The 22,150-nt window shown below is 39.7% G+C and overlaps 1 protein-coding gene across 1 annotated transcript; it reads left to right on the top strand.

The window, feature by feature from the left end:
- Positions 1 to 9,658: 9,658 nt before the first annotated feature.
- LOC128195193 (uncharacterized) lies at positions 9,659 to 16,706 on the top strand. The gene is made up of 3 exons (XM_052872258.1): positions 9,659 to 10,463; positions 10,509 to 10,567; positions 12,123 to 16,706. Exons 1-3 carry the CDS (start codon positions 9,659 to 9,661, stop codon positions 16,704 to 16,706), a joined length of 5,448 nt encoding a protein of 1,815 aa, XP_052728218.1.
- The last annotated feature ends 5,444 nt before the right edge of the window (positions 16,707 to 22,150 follow it).

The following is a 22,150-nucleotide window of genomic DNA, read 5'->3' as shown; positions in this document are numbered from 1 at the left end:
AAAGTTTCAACAAACCTACAGAATTCCTTCATAAAAGTTTTTCAAAAGTATATAGATATTAACATGGAGAAAACGTTTGTTATCTGAACTGGGACCATCAACAAGGATCCATGACGCCACCATAGTCGACCCTGACAAGGTAAATGACGAGCACTACTTACTACAAAATTGACAACTGCATCATTCTTTGTTCTTCTGTAAAAAGTTCAAGGGTTTATGGCTTCTCACCTTGTGCCAAGTGGACAATGCATCCATAATAATAACATCATCGCCAACACCTTGCTTCGAACAACTCCTCCAACACTGTTCATGATGTCGACGCTTCAACTTTGTGATCCTTAAAGCAAACACTTAGTTGCCGTTGAAACCACAAGTAGTGGTCACGTATTTCTCTATCTATGATTCCAAAATTAACCTCAAATAAAACTATGGTGTTAAATGTCATATGTGATATAATTTCTAAAAATATAACTTTTTTTCTGAATGTCATGTCCCAATACAGGGTTGTGACTGGCACCAAAGTTTTGGTGACATGATCTATTTTGATTAAACTTTGTCCAAACTATGATTAATTAATAGGGAAGAGTGTAATAAAAGAACTTATGAATGAAGCTTTCTGACCAATTAGAATGGAGACATATCCAGCAATCGTCAAATGCACACAACTATAGATATGTTTTCACACGTAAACTAACAGTTGCATACCATTCATCAGGTAAATAAAACAAAATATGTGTTTTATCTTGATTTATTCTAATCTGTTTATCAAACGAAATTTGACAATTAATCGTCCAATGGAAAATGCAGTGGATCAAATGCAACAAGTGCACAATAATTAATTGTATTAATCATTAAACAGTATGGTCACTGTGATTACCAGGAAAATAAAGCATTTATCATATATCTCAGTAACAACTATTTTTGACAATTTTTTGACAATAAATTATGTGTTACTATTTTATTGATTTGTATATTTGAAACGAACCACTTACAAACTATCAGTTATAAAAAAAGACATTTTCTTATCTTAAAATATGAAACATTATTATCCACTGCTTATTATATTTAGGAAATGTCTTATCTAGTGTTACTATAATTATTCTTTAAAAAATAGTGTTACCAATTATTCTAGTTATAGTTAGAATAATAATAGTAGTTTTAAATGGAACCTTTACTAAAAAAACATCCTCTTTTATGGTTTTGAAATGAAACAACTGATAAAATATTTTTTTAAGAAAACGAGCCTTTTCCGGTATTTATAGTATCGAAACAATTAATTGAACTCATATAATTTTAATAGCATAACCAAACCTTTTTAGTATATAAAAGGTCTAAAGTTGGATTACATCATTCTTAAAAATTAAAATTAGTCTCCTAATATACTAAATAAGTCTTCTATACTTAATTTACGAACTGAAATCATAATGATATATATTTAGACTAGATGTTTATAGTTTTAGGTGAATTAAATTTTAGAAATAAACAAAAGTCAAACCAAATTTTGAAAGTAAAGAAAGTAATTTAAAATTGAAGGAGATCCACATGTACTACATATAAGGTAAGTTATGCTTAATAATTACAAATCTTATTTTAAAAGTTAGTTCTACATATAAGGTAAGTTAATAATTACAAATTTTAAAATAATTTAGTAAGGTTATGGTAAACTTAAAATTTATTTTTTAAGATGGTATTAAGTTATTTGAAGTTTATTATATTAAAATTTGTTATTTTTAAAATATATTGTGTCATTCATTATATAAAGATTTATTTATTTTTTGTTACCAATAGTCTCACTGATATCAAGCTGCTATGGTATATTGAAAATCCTATATCAACTAAAGATAAAATAAGTTTATAATATATATAGAGTCTAAACTTTATTTTATAAATTAGTTTTAAAAGGTTGAATTAGATTTAAAATTTACTTTGTTAAATTTTTTTTTTATAAATTATCAATCTATTTATCTTTTTTAGAATATATCTATTATTTTAAAATTTTGAGTATAAAATTATATCAAAATTTGAAACATTTCATGTATCAAAATTTAAGGTCAAAAATATATTTAATTTTAAATTTTATAATATACAGAATTCTACAACATGAGCTAGATTCATATATTATCATGCTTTTAATTAAGTTTAAGTATTTAGTTTTGTCATTATAAGGTTGTGTACTATAGGATACCTAATCCTCCAACTGTCGACCAATAACCCGACGACAATTAAACCACTGCAGGACATTCTCATGCCCGTTGTCGACCAGTTGAGGCTCGACAACCGACATGAAGCATATGTGCGACACGTCGTCCACTTAGGTCGACACGAATGATGATCGACATACAGTATGCGACATCGTGATCTAGCGGTTACAGATAAGCAGTTACACATCTTGGCTACACAACGCCATGAATCACGGCCATATATCACGGAAGTAATTGACTCGGTATCAGCACACGATATGATGGTTACAACTTCTAAACAGTCAATTTCAGTAACCGACCGGATTTTCAGGTAAACGGTTTATTATGTTAATTTAAATATACAAAGCACACCAGAAAAAAGGTACGTTTTTCCCCTAAGAGAAAATTAAGAAAGATTTGGTTGTTCTAAAAATACCCCTATTGACTTGAGCGTCGGAGTGCCTTTGCAGGTACCCAGCCCACCTTACTCAGAGACTTGGAGAAGAGAGAAAGACAACATAGTGAAAGCAGCACAGAGAAGGAAGAGAGTAAGGTTGTTAGGTTCGTATCTTGGGCTCCACATCCCTACTGAAACATTTTGGCGCCCACCGTGGGGCCCGAGATTACTATCCCAACAACGACCACCGGAGCAATGGAAAATTCCGATACGCACGATTTGATCAGGCAATTGCAGGCGCAAATTGTGGCACAGGCACAAACCATGCAGGAGATTCAACGTAAACACGCAGAGGAGATAGCGGCGCTGCGAGCACAGATCCCAACACCAGAGTTATCTGCCTCCAACAGACAGGAGGATAACGATGCCAGCCATCATGGGGGAGCCTCTGAACGGGCCGGTGGAGGAAGGAGGGGGCCTACTCCTATGCGTCTCACTAACCTGCTTCCATTCACAGAAGCCATCATGCAAGCAAACATGTCGGACAAGCCTCCTCCAACTCTGGAACGCTACAATGGCTCTGAAGATCCTGATGACCATCTACGTAATTTTATAGATGCCATGGCATTCTATACCGACAGCGATCCGGTGATATGCAGAGCTTTCTCCTTATCCCTTAAAGGGGAAGCTCTGGAATGGTTCCATAAACTTCCCCGAAATTCCATAGATTGCTTTGCAACCGTCGAATCTTTATTCCGAAAACAGTACGCAGCCAATAAAAAACCAGCGATGACTGCTACTGAGCTTGTCCATACTGTTACCAATAAGGAGTATTGGTAAATCTTGAAGAAATTTGTTTTGATGATGTTACAAGAAGTTTTAGTTGCAGAAGATATTAGAATTAGTTAAAAGCAATTTGTAGAAATTAAATGTAGTAGGAAATTCTTGTAAACCTTGTAAACTCACATTTTTAACTACAATAATCGATTATGATGAAGCAATAATCGATTATCACAAGTCATACTTGAATAATCGATTATCACTTCATATAATCGATTATCACACTTTTGAAAACCTATAACGGACTTGAATAAATCGATTATCACTTACAATAATCGATTATTCATGGCAGTTGGGAGCTGACCTTTGGCATTCAGTGTACTTGGCTATATATTTTGTTTTGGAGAAATTAGAACGTTAACGTTGTTTTTGAACTGAGAAAGCTTAGAACACTGTGTGTCAGAGGAACGTTCTCAGAAAGCTCTTTGTTCATTGTTCCCTTGCTTGGTCTTGTGAAAGGAGAGGCTCGCGTATCGTGTGTCGATAGTCGGAGCAGACTCTCTTCAAGTTAGCAAGGTGCTATGCCTGGTCTTGTGAAAGGAGAAGCTTGTGAATCATTGGTCGATTGCTGAAGTGGTTCTCTTCAAGTTGGTAGAGTAGTTCTATTCATTTTTATTGTCTATTATCTTGTAATCTGTTAAACAATTTTTAGTGAAAAAGGTTAATCACTATTTATAGTGATTAACGACTGGACGTAGAATCTTTTGATTCGAACCAGGATAAAAATTTTGTGTTGTTCTTCTTATTCCCTATACTTATTTTATTGTACGTACATCAACGTTTGGAAATTTGTCTCTAAGAAAATTAAATTTCTAAAACTGACCATCTTATTAAGAGTTTGACTGAACACGCTTTCCGCTTTATAAGTTATTCCGCTGTGCAAAATTCTATAACGGTACCGATTGTTCCAACAATTGGTATCAGAGCTTGCTTTGATATTTTTTCAAATCCTTTCGAAAATGGCCGGTCATCAAACTCAAGTATATGCCGAGGGTGCTTCCATCAACAGACCACCACTCTTTACTGGTGATAACTATGCATTCTGGAAAGTCAGAATGGAAATTTTTATGGGGTCTGTTGACAGAGGCATCTGGGAAGCTGTACTAAATGGTCCCTATATTCCTAAAAGAACTGTTGATGGTGTAGAAGTAGAAAAACCATACTTTAACTGGACTCCTGAGGAAAATAGAAGAGCCCAATTTGATATTAAGGCTCGTAATATTATTTCATCTGCTGTTGTACTTGATGAATTTTATAGAATTTCAGTATGTAAGACAGCACAGGAAATGTGGGAGGTCCTCAGAGTCACACATGAGGGTACAGACGACGTGAAACGTGCAAGGAAGAATACACTCATCCAGGAGTATGAGATGTTCAGAATGCAACCTGGAGAACCAATTTCTGATGTCCAGAAGCGTTTCACTCACATTGTGAACCACCTAACAGGTTTAGGTAAGACTTTTGACACTGATGAATTGAATGTGAAAATTTTGAAATCATTAGACAGGTCTTGGCAACCAAAGGTGACTGCCATCTCGGAGTCTCAAAACCTCACTCAGATGTCAACGGCGATTCTCTTTGGAAAGCTTCGTGAGCATGAGCTTGAGCTGAAAAGATTAACTACTGAAGAAGATCAAGGCAAAAGAAAGACACTAGCCTTCAAGTCCGAGATCTCCAAAGGAAAGAACTCTAAAAGGATTGAAGATGATGACTCCGATGATGATGAAGAAAACATGAGTCTTATGATTAAGAAGTTTGCAAAATTTATGAAAGCCAAGGGAAAAGACAAATACCGTGAAGAAAGGAAAGAAAATCATGGATCTTCTTCAAGCATTAAATGTTATGGATGTGGAGAAAGAGGTCATGTGAAGACTGACTGTCCTAAAAATAAGAAAAGTGAAGAAAAGAAAGAAAGAAAGTTTCCAAAGAAGAAGAAAGCTTACATAGCTTGGGAAGAGAATGCTTCTAGTTCTTCAAGCTCAAGCGTTTCAGATGAAGAAGCAAATTTGTGCTTAATGGCAGACCTAGAAGATGCAGGAAGCCAAGTAAGTGATTCTAGCTTAGAGTCAAGTAATGAGTTTGACTTACAAAAGGCATTTCTTGATTTGTTAAATGAATCTGAAAAACTTGATGTTGCTCATAAAAAGCTAAAGAAAGAGCATAATGAATTGAAATTGAGATATGAAAAAGTTCTAGATGACGAAGTTGTTTTAAGAAACAAAGTTAGTAATTTGGAAACTAAATTATCTGAATCTGATACTATTGTACATCCTATTGAATGTCTATCATGTAAAAGTCATCTATTTGATATTGACATTCTTGAGCACTTACTTGCAAAAGCAACTAAGTCTAAATCATATGCCAAAACAAACTTTGAGAAAAGCAATGCAAGAAGTGGAAACACACATCTACACAAAAAATCTAAAGTGATAAGAACCCGTAGAGTTTGGGTAGAAAAAGGGACTTTTGTGAAAAATAAAGTGTATAAGGCTTGTTGTTTTTACTGCATGAAACTTGGTCACACCTCAAACAAATGCAGCATCAAACACTCTGGTGTTCCAAATGGTAAATATGCATGGGTTAAAACTGTAAAATGATGTATGTTGGCATAAACTAACCCCAAGGACCCATAATAAGATTGGGGACCTAAAGTCTTGCTCAAATTTGTTTTGTAGGAACTTATTAAGTCAAAGAAGTCACTGTGGTATCTTGACAGTGGTTGTTCAAGACACATGACCGGTGACAAGAAAAAGTTTATTTCTTTTGAGAAGAAGAAGCAAGGTTTTGTGACTTATGGAGATAACAACAAAGGTAGAATCATTGGAAATGGAGACATTGGAGGAGGAAACACATTGACTATAAAGGACGTATTATGTGTTGAAGGTCTCCAACATAATCTCCTAAGCATAAGTCAATTATGTGACAAGGGTCTCAAGGTAACTTTTGAACGTGATAGATGCACCGTATATTTTAAAGATTCTACTGAAATTGCTTTGCAAGGTGTTAGGCATAATAACATTTACTTGATTGATATTGAAAATGCATCTAGTCATAATATAACATGTTTAGTTGCTAAAGAGGAAAACCCTTGGCTATGGCATAAAAGAGCTGCACATATACATATGCAACATTTGAATAAATTGATTTCAAAAAATCTTGTGATTGGTTTGCCAAATTTAAAATTTGAGAAAAATAAACTTTGCTCTGCATGTCAAAAGGGAAAGCAAACCAAATCCTCATTCTCATCTAAAACTATGATTTCAACATCAAAACCTTTAGAACTTCTGCATATGGACTTGTTTGGTCCATCTAGAATTAAAAGTTTTGGTGGAAACCACTATGCTCTTGTGATTGTTGATGATTACACTAGATTTACTTGGACATTCTTCTTAACCCTTAAAAATGAAGCTTTTAAAGCATTCAAATCGTTTGCAAAACGTGTTCAAAATGAAAAGGAATTGAAAATCAAAACCTTGAGAAGTGATCACGGTGGTGAGTTTGAAAATGAATCTTTTGAAAAGTTTTGTGAAAAACATGGAATTGCTCATAATTTCTCTGCTCTAAGAACTCCCCAACAAAATGGTGTTGTTGAAAGGAAAAATAGGTCATTAGAAGAACTAGCTAGGACTCTTTTAAATGAATCAAATGTGCCAAAATACTTTTGGGCTGATGCAGTTAGTACTGCTTGTTACGTGTTAAACAGAATGCTAATTAGGCCTATTCTTAAGCTAACTCCCTATGAACTGTTTAACGGTAGAAAACCAAATGTATCTCACTTGAAAATCTTTGGATGTAAATGTTTTGTTTTGAATAATGGTAAAGATAATTTAGGCAAATTTGATGCTAAATCTGATGAGGCAATCTTCTTAGGATATTCTTTAACTAGCAAAGCATATAGGGTGTTTAATAGAAGAACCTTGACAATTGAAGAATCAATGCATGTTGTCTTTGATGAAATTGTGGACCTTGAGGTGAACCCTCTTGAGTCAAATAAATCAATTGCAGGTGATGAGGATTATTTGAGGGAAGCTCTTGAAGAAATGTATCTAAATGAAAACTATCCACCAGAAACTCAAAATGAACATCAAGTAGTTGATCCTAAAAGCTATCAACAACCAAGAGGACTTTCTCTGGACAACATCATCGGAGATATATTAAAAGGGGTAACTCCTAGACACAATCTTAATAATTTCTGCTTAACAGTAGCTTTTGTGTCTCAGGTAGAACCTAAGAACATAAAGGAAGCTCTTCAAGATGATAAATGGTGTGTTGCTATGCAAGAAGAACTTAATCAATTTGAAAGGAATGATGTTTGGCAACTCATTCCTAGACAAGATGATTTTCAAGTCATTGGAACAAAGTGGGTGTTTAGAAACAAGCTTGATGAAGATGGAAACATCACAAAGAACAAAGCCAGGTTAGTTGCAAAGGGCTACTGTCAAGAGGAAGGTATCGACTATGATGAAACTTACGCTCCAGTAGCCAGGTTAGAAGCAATTAGATTATTACTTGCTTATGCCTCTTTGATGAAGTTTAAATTGTACCAAATGGATGTCAAAAGCGCATTTTTGAATGGTTTTATTAAAGAAGAGGTATATGTTAGTCAACCTCCTGGTTTTGAGGATTTTAAATATCCTAATCATGTTTATAAGTTAAAAAAGGCCTTGTATGGTCTTAAACAGGCACCTAGATCTTGGTATGAAAGACTTAGTACCTTCTTGATTGAAAATGATTTCTCTAGAGGAAAGGTTGATTCCACCCTATTTATTAAGAAAGTAGGAAAACATATCTTGATTTTTCAAGTATACGTAGATGACATTATTTTTGGGTCTACAAATAATTCATTATGTGAGGGATTTGCACAAATCATGCAAGGTGAATTTGAGATGTCTATGATGGGTGAGCTTACCTTCTTCTTAGGGCTGCAAATAAAGCAAATAGATGGGGGGACTTTTGTCTCTCAAACTAAATATTGTAGAGAAGTACTTAAGAAGTTTGGTATGGATACTTGTAGAGAAGCCAACACACCTATGGCAACGTCTTGCTATTTAGATAAGGATGAATCTGGTGAAGGGGTAAATGAAACCATGTTTAGAGGAATGATAGGATCCTTACTGTATCTAACTGCTAGTAGACCAGACATTATGCAAAGTGTATGTGTGTGTGCTAGGTACCAAGCTCATCCTAAAGAATCTCATCTAATTGCTGTCAAAAGGATTTTGAAATACCTTAAAGGAACCACTTCTTTTGGACTCTGGTATCCATCTGATGCTTCACTTAGTTTAATAGGTTATTCTGATGCAGACTATGGTGGCTGTAAAATTGATAGGAAAAGTACTAGTGGCACTTGTCATTTTCTGGGTTGTTCTTTAGTGTCTTGGCATTCAAAGAAACAAGCTTGTGTAGCTTTATCTACTACTGAAGCTGAATACATTGCTGCTGGAAATTGTTGTGCCCAAATCTTATGGATGAAACAGCAACTGGAGGATTTTGATATCTTCCTTGATCACATTCCTTTGAAATGTGATAATACTAGTGCTATCAACCTAACTAAGAACCCCATAATGCACTCAAGAACTAAGCACATTGAAATTAGACATCATTTCTTGAGAGATCACATTCAAAAGGGAGATTGCCAAATTGAATACATTGACACGATACATCAATTAGCTGATATCTTTACTAAAGCCCTGCCTAAAGATAGATTCTATGAGCTTAGAAGAGAGTTAGGGGTATTAGACATGTCTTAGACTCCACATTTATGGTTCTTTGCAAATTTTCATAAGATCAGCGTTAATAATCGATTATCATCAGGTCATAATCGATTATTACAAACCTGAGATACATCCTCTACACTAAGATAATCGATTATCTTACCCCATAATCGATTATGAATCTTCAAACTCCTCCCTGGAAAATCATGAGCAAATAATCGATTATCTTCATACATAATCGATTATCGCACAATTTCTGGAAAGAGACCAATGAGCCGATAATCGATTATCACTTACGATAATCGATTATCACGCAAACAGTTTCGAAAATAAAGCCGTTGGAGCCTCCCATAACGGCTCCAAACGGCTATAAACGGCTAGTTTTTCCCTTCTTCTTATAAATAGGCCCCAATAATCGATTATTGGCCATCTCTTTGCTCCCAGAAACTGCTGAAATCAAAATCTTGAGCTTCAAATCTCTCCAATTTTACTCAATCTCTCAAACATCACTCCCTCAACCTTTCTCCATGGCAGATTCAAGGAGACATCGCCGCAGAACTGTTGGAGCATCCTCTTCCTCTCAACCACGTCCGGCAACTATTGATGGATGGATTTCAGATCAAGAGAAACATACGGACTATGTTACTTCCTGGCAAGAGAGAAGAATCATGGCGGTAAAGTATATTCGCCTTGATTTTTTCCGTTTCTATGGATTTCGATTTCCAGAGCTTTTTAATGATCAAGGACTCTCAAATCTGGTGGAGCAAAAAGGTTGCATTTATCCCGATCTTATCAGAGTGTTCTATTTCAACATGAGATATCGAGATGGGATTATTTCCACTAAAGTCAAGGGTGTCCGCATAATTTTAGATGATGATGTGTGGACCAACGTTGCCCAACTACCCATCTGGGATGATGCTGTCAAAGTTCATCTCGGACTCCAAGATTTCGATCGATTATTGACCTTCCAATCCTTCCTACGTCACCCTGAACAACAGACTAATCGAAGGCAATTGCTTGTTGGGGGTTTCAAGGTTGAAGAAAGGATGATTCACTACTTACTTGTCTGGATCCTATGTCCTAGAGCAACCAATCATGCTCAATGCTCTGAACAGGATCTACTTCTTCTGTATGGGATCCTAAATCACATACACATCGATTGGCCTGCTCTCATTGCTGACACTATGGTAAAAGCTAAGAAATCCCCTTCCTATCACCTTCCTTATGCTCTTCTTATTTCTAGAATCTTGGAGTACAAAGGTGTCAATGTTGAAGGAGAACTTGTCCAAGCCACTCAAGTTGTTGGCTCGGAAATTGGCGATACTACCTTTCGTCAGATGGGATTCATTACTAGAGGCAGAGTCCTTATTCACAAAGATGATGATCATCCTGATGTCGATGAAGATGATGACATGGACACTCATATGGCTGACCCAGTAAGTGCTGCTGCTCCATCTGATGCTGGACCATCCAACATACCCTCTTCTTCCTCAACTTCTATGGAAGAACATTTTGCAAGGTTATCTAAACAATTGGAGGATATGAGTCTTGCACAAAAGACTCACTTTGAGGAGATTTATGATTGGCAACGATCTGTTGAAGAGTACATGGTTGATCAATTTCTTGATCTTGATGTTCGCCTTTCTAACATCGAGCATCATCTCAACATTCAACCTCCCGAGAGATCTCCTAGTCCTGAGTTTTAGATATAGGTTCTCTGTAAGACTGTTTTGTTGTTTACTTGCCATTTCATCTATGTTATAATTCAGTCTGTTATGTGTCTTCTTCCAATGTAATCTTTATTTTCATAAATAAAATGATCTCTTGATTATATGCATCCTTTGATTAATTAAGGGGGAGATCATATTTAGGGGGAGCCTTTAACATCTGATCTTTTTGCTTCTGATCAAAAAGGGGGAGAAGTATAAATTATTACAGGTATTGCTAACCTTGTTGTTGTTTGTTAGCTTGTATGTTTTGCAGGTAAGCCAAATTTGCTTTTAAAATTGAATTTTTGATCATCATCAAAAAGGGGGAGATTGTTACCAATAAGGAGTATTGGTAAATCTTGAAGAAATTTGTTTTGATGATGTTACAAGAAGTTTTAGTTGCAGAAGATATTAGAATTAGTTAAAAGCAATTTGTAGAAATTAAATGTAGTAGGAAATTCTTGTAAACCTTGTAAACTCACATTTTTAACTACAATAATCGATTATGATGAAGCAATAATCGATTATCACAAGTCATACTTGAATAATCGATTATCACTTCATATAATCGATTATCACACTTTTGAAAACCTATAACGGACTTGAATAAATCGATTATCACTTACAATAATCGATTATTCATGGCAGTTGGGAGCTGACCTTTGGCATTCAGTGTACTTGGCTATATATTTTGTTTTGGAGAAATTAGAACGTTAACGTTGTTTTTGAACTGAGAAAGCTTAGAACACTGTGTGTCAGAGGAACGTTCTCAGAAAGCTCTTTGTTCATTGTTCCCTTGCTTGGTCTTGTGAAAGGAGAGGCTCGCGTATCGTGTGTCGATAGTCGGAGCAGACTCTCTTCAAGTTAGCAAGGTGCTCTGCCTGGTCTTGTGAAAGGAGAAGCTTGTGAATCGTTGGTCGATTGCTGAAGTGGTTCTCTTCAAGTTGGTAGAGTAGTTCTATTCATTTTTATTGTCTATTATCTTGTAATCTGTTAAACAATTTTTAGTGAAAAAGGTTAATCACTATTTATAGTGATTAACGACTAGACGTAGAATCTTTTGATTCGAACCAGGATAAAAATTCTGTGTTGTTCTTCTTATTCCCTATACTTATTTTATTGTACGTACATCAACGGTTTGGAAATTTGTCTCTAAGAAAATTAAATTTCTAAAACTGACCATCTTATTAAGAGTTTGACTGAACACGCTTTCCGCTTTATAAGTTATTCCGCTGTGCAAAATTCTATAACGGTACCGATTGTTCCAACACATACCAGGCAGGAGAAGGATGAGACCCTGAAAGCTTTCATGCAGCGGTACATCGAGACGGCCCGGCGCGTGCCAGATATTACTCCCACCTTTATCATCAGCAACCTGTCGTCCTGCTTAAGGCCGGGACAAGTCTCGGAACAATTATATGCTGACCCTCCAGCATCCATGGAGGAACTCCAATCCACTATGGCGAAATTCATCCGCATCGAAGACCACCGTAACTCCAGGAGGAAGCACCAGCAGGATGTCCCTAACCAGGAGACAAGAAAACCAACGAAACGACCCCCCAACGACTACAGACCAGATCGACCACCTAGGAAGGAGTCGGGGTGGACGTCTAAATACGATCGCTACACGACTCTCAACGCACCAAGGGCGAGGGTGCTAGAAGAGGCCTTACACGCCGAACTTCTCACCGTGCGGCGAAGTGCCACCCCAAAGAACGCGGATAACAGCAAAACTTGTCGGTTCCACATGAACCGTGGGCACGACACGGAAGAATGTAACATAGTAAAAGACGAGTTAGAACGACTCATTCGTGCAGGTTATCTCCAGAACTACGTCAGGGAGAGAGTTTCCACTAGAGCAACAACTCCTCGCCGAAGAGATCCTCCTAGGCGAAGTCCCCAGCGATCTCCCCCTAAAGATGATCGACACCGTAGGCGGTCGCGCAGTCCACCTCGACGCATAGAGAGAGAACGCTCAGTCCGAGGCCGCATCGACACCATATCTGGTGGTTTCGCGGGGGGAGGCGTGTCGGCTTCGGCGAGGAAGCGATATTTGAGACAGTTGAAGTCGGTCCATATGGTCGAGCGGCAGGCTCGGTCGATCCCTGACATCACGTTCACGAACGCTGACTTCCATGCTCCCGACCCTGATCATGATGATCCTATGGTCATCACGGCTAATATAGCTCGGTATGATGTCAGCAAGGTCCTCGTCGACCAAGGAAGCTCGGTCAACATTTTATATTGGTCCACTTTTCAGAAAATGGACCTATCTGAGGACCTCATCGCCCCATTTAATGAGCAGATTGTCGGATTCTCAGGAGAACGAGTAGACACCAGGGGATACCTTGACCTGCGAACTCGGCTCGGAACAAGTCGGGAGGCACCTGAACTTCGAGTTCGATTCCTGCTGGTCGAGGCAAATGCATCGTACAACGCCCTACTAGGACGACCTTGTCTGAACGCGTTTGGGGTAATCGTGTCTACTCCCCACCTCGCCATGAAGTTCCCGACAGACCATGGTGGCATTTGTACCGTGAGGGCTGATCAGCGCACAGCTCGACAGTGCTATGTCGCCGGGTTAAAAATCACTCCCTTCATCCCAACCAGAAGGACGAAAGGACCCAAGGCAGCGACAGTCGACTTAGACCCCCGAACCAACGTAGATGAGCGTCTGCATCCACAAGGCGAAGTCAAACTCCTGTCCTTAACGACGGACACATCCAAAACCACTAGCATTGGCGGAGACCTCACCTCCAGCGAAGAGCACGATTTGGGACGCATTCTACGGAACAACGCAGATTTGTTCGCATGGACAGCTGCTGATATGCCAGGCATCCATCCCGGGGTCATGGCCCACAAGTTATCCATCTTCCGGGAGGCACGACCTGTCGCCCAGAAGAAGCGACGAGTCGGGGAAGAGAAACGCCAGGCTATCCAAGCTGAGGTTAGGAAACTGCTGAATGCCCAATTCATCAGAGAGTTGACGTACACTACGTGGCTGTCAAACGTAGTTATGGTCAAAAAGTCCAACGGCCAATGGAGAATGTGTGTCGATTTCACTGATCTTAATAAGGCATGTCCTAAAGACTCGTACCCCTTACCCAGCATCGATCGTCTGGTAGATGGAGCTTCAGGTCATGTAATGCTAAGCTTCCTCGACGCCTACTCAGGCTATAACCAGATTCCAATGTACGAGCCCGATCAAAGCAAGACAGCCTTCATTATCGAACGCGCTAATTACTGTTATGAAGTAATGCCGTTTGGATTGAAGAATGTCGGGGCTACTTATCAACGCCTTATGGATAAGGTTTTCCATCACCAGATTGGACGATGCATGGATGTATATGTCGATGACATGGTTATTCGCAGCAACTCTGTCGAACAACACCTGCAGGATTTGAAGGAGGTTTTTGCCCAGCTCCGACGGTACAGCATGCGCCTCAATCCTGCCAAGTGTACCTTCGGCGTCCCCGCAGGAAAATTCTTAGGTTTCATGCTCACGCGTCGAGGTATTGAAGCCAACCCCGACAAGTGCAAAGCCGTGCTCGACATGCCAGCTCCAAAAACCCTACGAGAAGTACAACGTCTAGTGGGTCGCCTTACTGCCCTGTCCAGATTTATTCCAAGACTGGCTGAACACATCAAACCCATCCTGAAGAATTTGAAAAAGGGCTCCACTCAACACTGGGACAATGATTGCGAGACTGCATTCAGCACTGTCAAACACATCTTAACCAGTCCTCCAATTATGGCCCGACCGGACGAGGGATCCGACTTACAGCTGTATCTTGCAGCCTCCCCGTATGCGGTTAGCGCCGCCTTGATACAAGAGACACCCTCCCTTAAGTTGATCTACTTCATCAGTCGTACTTTGCAAGGGGCCGAGGAACGATATTCCCGCATTGAGAAGTTTGCCTTGGCGTTGCTCACAGCCTCCCGCCGGCTTCGACCATACTTCCAGAGCCATCAAGTGATAGTCCGCACAAATCAACCCATCGCCAAGATCCTCCGTAAACCAGACTTGGCAGGACGAATGGTTGCTTGGTCAGTGGAACTGTCAGAATTCGGCCTCCGCTACGAGCCCCGCGGATCTGTCAAGGGTCAACATTTGGCAGATTTCGCAGCCGAGTTAACACCTGCCCCAGAGAATTCCACGACAAAATGGCTCCTCAGCGTGGATGGTTCCTCCGACAAAAGGGGGGGAGGAGCCGGTGTCGTCTTAGAGGGGCCGGATGATTTGGTCCTAGAGCAAGCCATCATATTCAAGTTTCCAGCTAGCAACAACCAAGCCGAGTACGAAGCCTTAATTGCTGGCCTATCCCTGGCTAGAGAGTTGTCGGTCGAGCGTTTAGAGTGTCGGATGGACTCGAAGTTGGTCGTCAGCCATGTGAATGGAATCTATCAAGTCAAGGACAATCAGCTGTTGCGTTACTTCCACAAGGTTCAGACTTTACTCCGCAATTTCGTCGAGGTTAATGTCCTCCATGTACCCAGGGAGCAAAACGCAAGAGCAGACCTTTTGTCCAAATTAACTCATTCTAAGGAGCGAGCGCAGTTATCCTCAATCATTAGAATGACGCTCGACCGTCCTGTGGTGGAAGCTTTTGTCACTAATGTGTCGACACCTATAACAGACTGGCGGCAGAAAGTCAAAGACCTCATGGAGCGGCAGGACAAAGGTGTTAGCATTACCGCGGCTGATTCCAAACACATTACGCGTTTTGTGTGTATAGGCGACGACCTATATCGTCGCGGCCATAGCACTCCTCTACTGAAATGCATCTCGGAAGAAGAGGCCGACTATGTGCTGCGCGAACTGCACACAGGGATATGTGGATTTCACTCTGGCAAACGGACATTAAGAGGACGTGTTCTCCGCGCCGGATATTACTGGCCTACTCTCGACCGCGACTGCGAGATATTCGTCAAGAAATGCATTTCCTGTCAAGCACATGGTCACGACATCCGTGCACCTCCTGAAGACTTACACAATATTGTCTCTCCCTGGCCGTTCGCCCAGTGGGGTCTCGACATAGTTGGACCACTGCCGATCGCCAAAGCGCAAAACAAGTTCCTCCTCGTGGCGGTTGACTACTTCACAAAATGGATAGAAGCTGAGCCACTGTCCGTCATCAGCGCCCAACGAGTGCAGAAGTTCATTTGGCGTCTCATCTGTCGGTTCGGTCTCCCTCAGAAGATCATCACCGACAACGGTCGCCAATTCATCGAACGCAAATTAGAGGATTACCTCAACAGTTTAGGCATTAAGCATGTCACATCATCAGTCGAGCACCCTCAAACCAACGGCCAAGCCGAGGCCGCAAACAAAGCCATTTTGACAGAGTTAAAAAAGCGACTCGGTGAAGCCAAGAGTTTATGGGTGGAGGAGCTACCCGAGGTCCTGTGGGCATACAGATGCACTCCCCATGGATCTACGGGGGACACGCCATTCAACTTAACCTACGACACTGATGCCATGCTCCCAGTCGAGGTGGGCGAGCCCTCATTGAGGCGCCAAATCACTGATATGTCCCTTAATGAAGAGCAGTTACAGACGAATCTCGACGTCCTTCCTGAACGTCGTGAGGTTGCCACCATCCGTGCAGAGGCCCAAAAGCGCATGCTATCTCGACGGTACAATACCAAGGTCAAACCCAGAACCTTCAAAAGCGGCGATTTGGTGTGGCGAAAGCGGGGAGAAGCTCGGAAGAATCGAGCCCATGGCAAACTCGCAGCTAACTGGGAAGGACCCTTTCGGGTTGCAGAGGACATGTCGAACGGCGCATATCGTCTCCAGCTTCTTGATGGACAACCAGTTCCCAACACTTGGAACGCCACTCACCTTAAATATTACTTTAGTTAACATCCATTTCTTGTTCATTCTTCTTACAACGCTATCAAGTTCAATTATCAAATAAAGATTATATTTCATCATGATTATTGCTTATATTCATTTATCACTGCTCTAATGTCGAGTCACAGGGTTGTCGTACCAGACACTTCCATACACAAAGGGGATGAAAGCAATCTCACTGGCCGATGTTCACCCTTGAACACCCAGTCTGTTCGGGACACACTCCCACTGGCCGATGTTCACCCTTGAACACCCAGTCTGTTCGGGATACACTCCCACTGGCCGATGTTCACCCTTGAACACCCAGTCTGTTCGGGATACACTCCCACTGGCCGATGTTCACCCTTGAACACCCAGTCTGTTTCGGGATACACTCGACATTCACACTTAGCGATCACCACAGCAAATCAATCGCAGAATCAGCTAAGTTAAACGAACAGCGCACTCTATTTCAACGTCAAGCATTCGTGAATAATCAAAGTTTAACATTCATAGTCGTCAACCAAATACTCAAGTATGTATGTACAGATCCTTACTACATCCTAATCTATTACAATTTGGGGTGTGTCGCCTTCCACAGCTTCAGCAGTCTCCTTGGCGGGCTCGTCCACTTCCATTGCTCCCTCGGGCTCATTGTTGGCGACCACCTCTTCATCCTCTTCCCCCTCCAGGACAGCGTCATCCGGAATTTCATTCAAGGGCTTCAGATGACCTTCATGCACATCCTTCCGGACGTCAAATTCAGCTCCCTTGGTTGATACCTGGAGCAAGTGCCCGACTTGCCTCAAGGCCTTCCTGAAACCCTTCTTATGTTCGTCCATGATCGCATCCTTCAGCTCCTCGATCAACTCATTTTTTTTCAAAGACCTCTACCTTCAGCGCGTTCCTCTCTCGGGCCACTATCAGCATTGAGTTCTTCGCTTGATCCAGATCCCTTGCCATCTGATCGCGTTCTTGTTGGAGGGCCACACCAGCTTCCCGAGTCTTATTCCACAGTGTCTCGCCCTCCTTCAGAAGTTGTTCAGTACGCTTCTGTCTGGCCTCACAGCCCGCATGGATCTCGGCAAGCTCTTTCAGCTGGGCGTGCACCTTCTCTAACTCAGACCGCATCTGACCCCTATCCGAAGCATACGCTAGATGCCAAGCCAACGCTTGTGCTCGTGTGTTCATCTCCAGCAAGCTGTCAGCAATCTGTTGCTCGCTCATGTTTTCGATCACCTTCTTCTCTGAAGCATCCATGTTGAGGTCCACCCTATGACCCGGCATGAAGGCACGATCCCATATGCCCAGCGGAAGGGGGCGTTCAGTTTCTTCAACCACCTCCCTACTTTTCTTTGATGCCTCGCGGTTGATGTCGACTGTCTTGGCTTTCCTTTTGCGCACGAGGGGCACCTCAACTAATGTTGTCTCCTCAGTCGACGCCACTACGACTGGAGGTGGACCAGCTGGTGGCGCCTGGGGGCGTTGTTGCCCAACGGACGACCCCGGACGATTACCTTCATCCCTCTCGTTGTCGATGGCATGAAACCAGCTGCGACCACTTCCTTTCCTCCCCATTATCTCTGCAAAACACCAAAACCCATCCAGAATGGTCAGCAACAACATAACAATTTACAAAAATGATAAGCAAAGGCACATACCAAACACCCTCGCCCCCGCGTCATCGAACTCGAGGCACTCTATAATCTGACGAGAAGAGAAGGGGCGTGGCAACGAGGTCAACACACTTAAAGCCTCCAACTCTTCGATCGTCATCTTATCTTCCGACCACGAGGTAAACCTCAGAGGCTCCTGTGTCCAGTATAAGGGAAATCTGGGATTCCCCTCCCCATCGAAAAAGAACCGTCGACCAACATCGGTGATCGACACCTTGAAAAACTTCTCCTTAAACCCTCTATATGATTGCAAGTAAAGCTCTAGTAGGGTATTACCCGGTTCTGAAATCAATGATACCCATCCCTTCGTGGCCACCGGTCGACATCTAAAGAAATATAGAAACAAACCTACAGTAGGCCTAATATCTAATGCCCGACATACTACGGCGAAAGCCTGCACATACCCCCAACTATTAGGATGCAACTGACTCGGCGCAACATTTAGGGTGCGCAGAACATCCATTTGGAATGTAGTGAACGGTAACCTCACATACAAATCGTAAAACAAGGCAGCATAACAATAGAAGAAATCATCAGAAGCATTTTCCCTACCATAGCATACCCTTTCGTCATCCCGGCAGGCTATCAACTTTACACACGTTTGATACTCTAGGGTTCTCAACAGACAACTATCCTCAATCCAGTTTGTTATTACAGCCCTACTCCTAAATTGACTTCTAAGTTCTTTCACCTCACGCGTCGCCAACGCATACTCATCTCCGCTGGTCAGAGATATCGCACGTCCCCCGGGACCCTCACCACACACATTCCCGTATACAAAAGCCTCTTCCCCATGAGGTATAGTGGTAACCTCGGGACATTCCGCCGTAGATGACGGCCCTGGCATATCGCCACCGATGTCCTGCCCCTTTCCTTCCATTATCAACAGTAAGTACTCTAAGACGAAAGAGATTTTAAGGTTACCTGGTTGATTCTCGTAGTAGCGAGGGCAATGAAACCGAAGAAGAAACAATCTCGCTTGCAGTATACACTCTCAGTGTTTGCTCTTCTGCAAAAGTGAATAAACCTCTCCTAAATCGTGTTGAAGACGCCAAACCGTTTAATCGTCAGACGCCATAGGATTCTTTTTAATCTAACGGCTACTAATTCGTGCCTCATCATCTCCCTAAAAGAGCGGGAAAACCCTAACTTTCGTAACGCCGCGCACAGCTGGCACCTACGCATCCTCGTTTCATCCACGCCTTTTCGTTTCCTCCACGTCACCTCGTTTCCTCCACGTCTCCTCGATTCTTCAAACAATACTCAAAAGTCCTTCATAACTATGTCATCATCCATTTACTCGGACTTGGGGGGCATGTACTATAGGATACCTAATCCTCCAATTGTCGACCAATAACCCGACGACAATTAAACCACTGCAGGACATTCTCATGCCCGTTGTCGACCAGTTGAGGCTCGACAACCGACATGAAGCATATGTGCGACACGTCGTCCACTTAGGTCGACACGAATGATGATCGACATACAGTATGCGACATCGTGATCTAGCGGTTACAGATAAGCAGTTACACATCTTGGCTACACAGCGCCGTGAATCACGGCCATATATCACGGAAGTAATTGACTCGATATCAGCACACGATATGATGGTTACAACTTCTAAACAGTCAATTTCAGTAACCGACCGGATTTTCAGGTAAACGGTTTATTATGTTAATTTAAATATACAAAGCACACCAGAAAAAAGGTACGTTTTTCCCCTAAGAGAAAATTAAGAAAGATTTGGTTGTTCTAAAAATACCCCTATTGACTTGAGCGTCGGAGTGACTTTGCAGGTACCCAGCCCACCTTACTCAGAGACTTGGAGAAGAGAGAAAGACAACATAGTGAAAGCAGCACAGAGAAGGAAGAGAGTAAGGTTGTTAGGTTCGTATCTTGGTCTCCACATCCCTACTGAAACAGGTTGTGTCTTATTTTATTTTGTTTATATATAAAACATCTAATACGTTAGTCCTTCTTACGTTTAATTGATAATATTTATAGAAGGAATAATAATAATTTTGTTTATTTTATCATTGTTTTCACTTAATTAAAAAATTTCAACACAAAATATTTGTTTATGATTAAAATTAGTATTTCTTTTTTGAAAATAGACAAACTTTTATAGCTTATAAACAAAGATCACGTCAATAATTTGTTTGCAAAGTAATTATATCCCAATGTGACTGGCACCAAACAAAGGTTGACTAAATAACCATGGTGATTTGATGAGTGGACTAATAAAAGCAAGACAGAAGAAACGAAACTTTTGACCAATTTATGGGAAATAAAGCTTTCATTTTGAATATGAAATACTAGTGCATGAAGATATATATTCATGGTCCAAGGACGACAACCTATATCTAGATGCTTTAAAAACTAATCACTTAACATGATTCGATAATTTTGTGAATATGAAAATGTTATTGTAATGGTTTAAATTTGAATTGACGTAGTAAGGTTTCATTAGATAAATAATGTATTTTTTATTTACTTGCATGTCTTCTTTTTTCTTTCGTTTAATAAATTAGTTGAAAAGTTCTGTAATTAACAACGAAAGAAATATTTCTTTTTTAAAATTTAATAAAAGTTCACCGACAAATAATAAAAATGTCCATATGTTATATATATATATATGAAAGAATAGTTCTAGTTGAATGTTGTTATCTTATTATAATATTATAATAGTACTACTTTTATTGTTATTTATACTTTTTGTTAGAACATGTTAATAAAATTATGCGCATAATTCAAATTTTAAATAGCTTTTAATTTTTTAAAATGAATCAACCCAAATTTTAAACCGCCTTTAATTTTTGTAAATTGTATCTGTCTTGTAAAATCTAATGGGTTTGATTGCACCCATAAAAATATATTAAGGTTATTTAGTATTCATTTACATAAAAATAATTTACTTAATCTATCAAACAAGACATCATCAATAGAAGTAGACAAATTAGATTTTGGGTTCAATTAAGCATTGTGATAACTGATAGAAGAAGAAAAAAAGGTAGATTTTGGATTGGATAATGATAAACAATAGATAAAAAAAAAGATTTTGGATTGAATTGGATTTGGTGATGATTATAACTAATCCTTAAAATTCGCGAAACAAATAAAAGAAATTAGCATTAAATGTTTATGAAAGAAAATAAAAATCGACACCCACACAAATTACGGATATATACGAATGATTAGCGGACTGTTATAAAAATACTTAATTTTACTACTTATTAATTAACAAAAAAATTTCATGTATTTTCTTTTTACTTTATTTTAGTCTTTAACAACTTTCGGAAAATGTCAGCATAATTTAAGATTATGACTTAAATATTTTTAAAATCATTTAAGCTATTTTTAGTTAATATTGATGGATATTCACCAATTTCCTCATAAGTATTAAAATGTATATGAGAGCATTTTGTATCTAATAAAACTTATTGTATTGTTCTATTTCTTGTGTGGATCACATCTCATTGACACACAATTGTTATTATATATTAAAATCTGATACATTACTTTGGAACGTAGTTAAACATTGATTAACGCACTTTGATACCATTTTACACCCTTTTTACACGTTTAGTATTGTATGTATTTTATTTAATTTTCCTTCTTTATTATTTTTATTAATATAGATATAAGTACGCCTTTATTGTTTGACTAATTATAATTTATTTAATTAGCTAACGTATCTTAATGATCACGCTACGATCAGATCCAATGCAACAAATAAAATAGCATATACTGTGTATATATTGAATGGGAATCATACAGATGTAAGAAAGTAAAACCGAC

The sequence above is a fragment of the Vigna angularis genome, chromosome 2, assembly GCF_016808095.1.
Source record: "Vigna angularis cultivar LongXiaoDou No.4 chromosome 2, ASM1680809v1, whole genome shotgun sequence".
Taxonomy (NCBI): domain Eukaryota; kingdom Viridiplantae; phylum Streptophyta; class Magnoliopsida; order Fabales; family Fabaceae; genus Vigna; species Vigna angularis.
The sequence above is the reverse complement of the archived record's forward strand: the minus strand, read 5'-3'. Positions and strand labels throughout refer to the sequence as shown.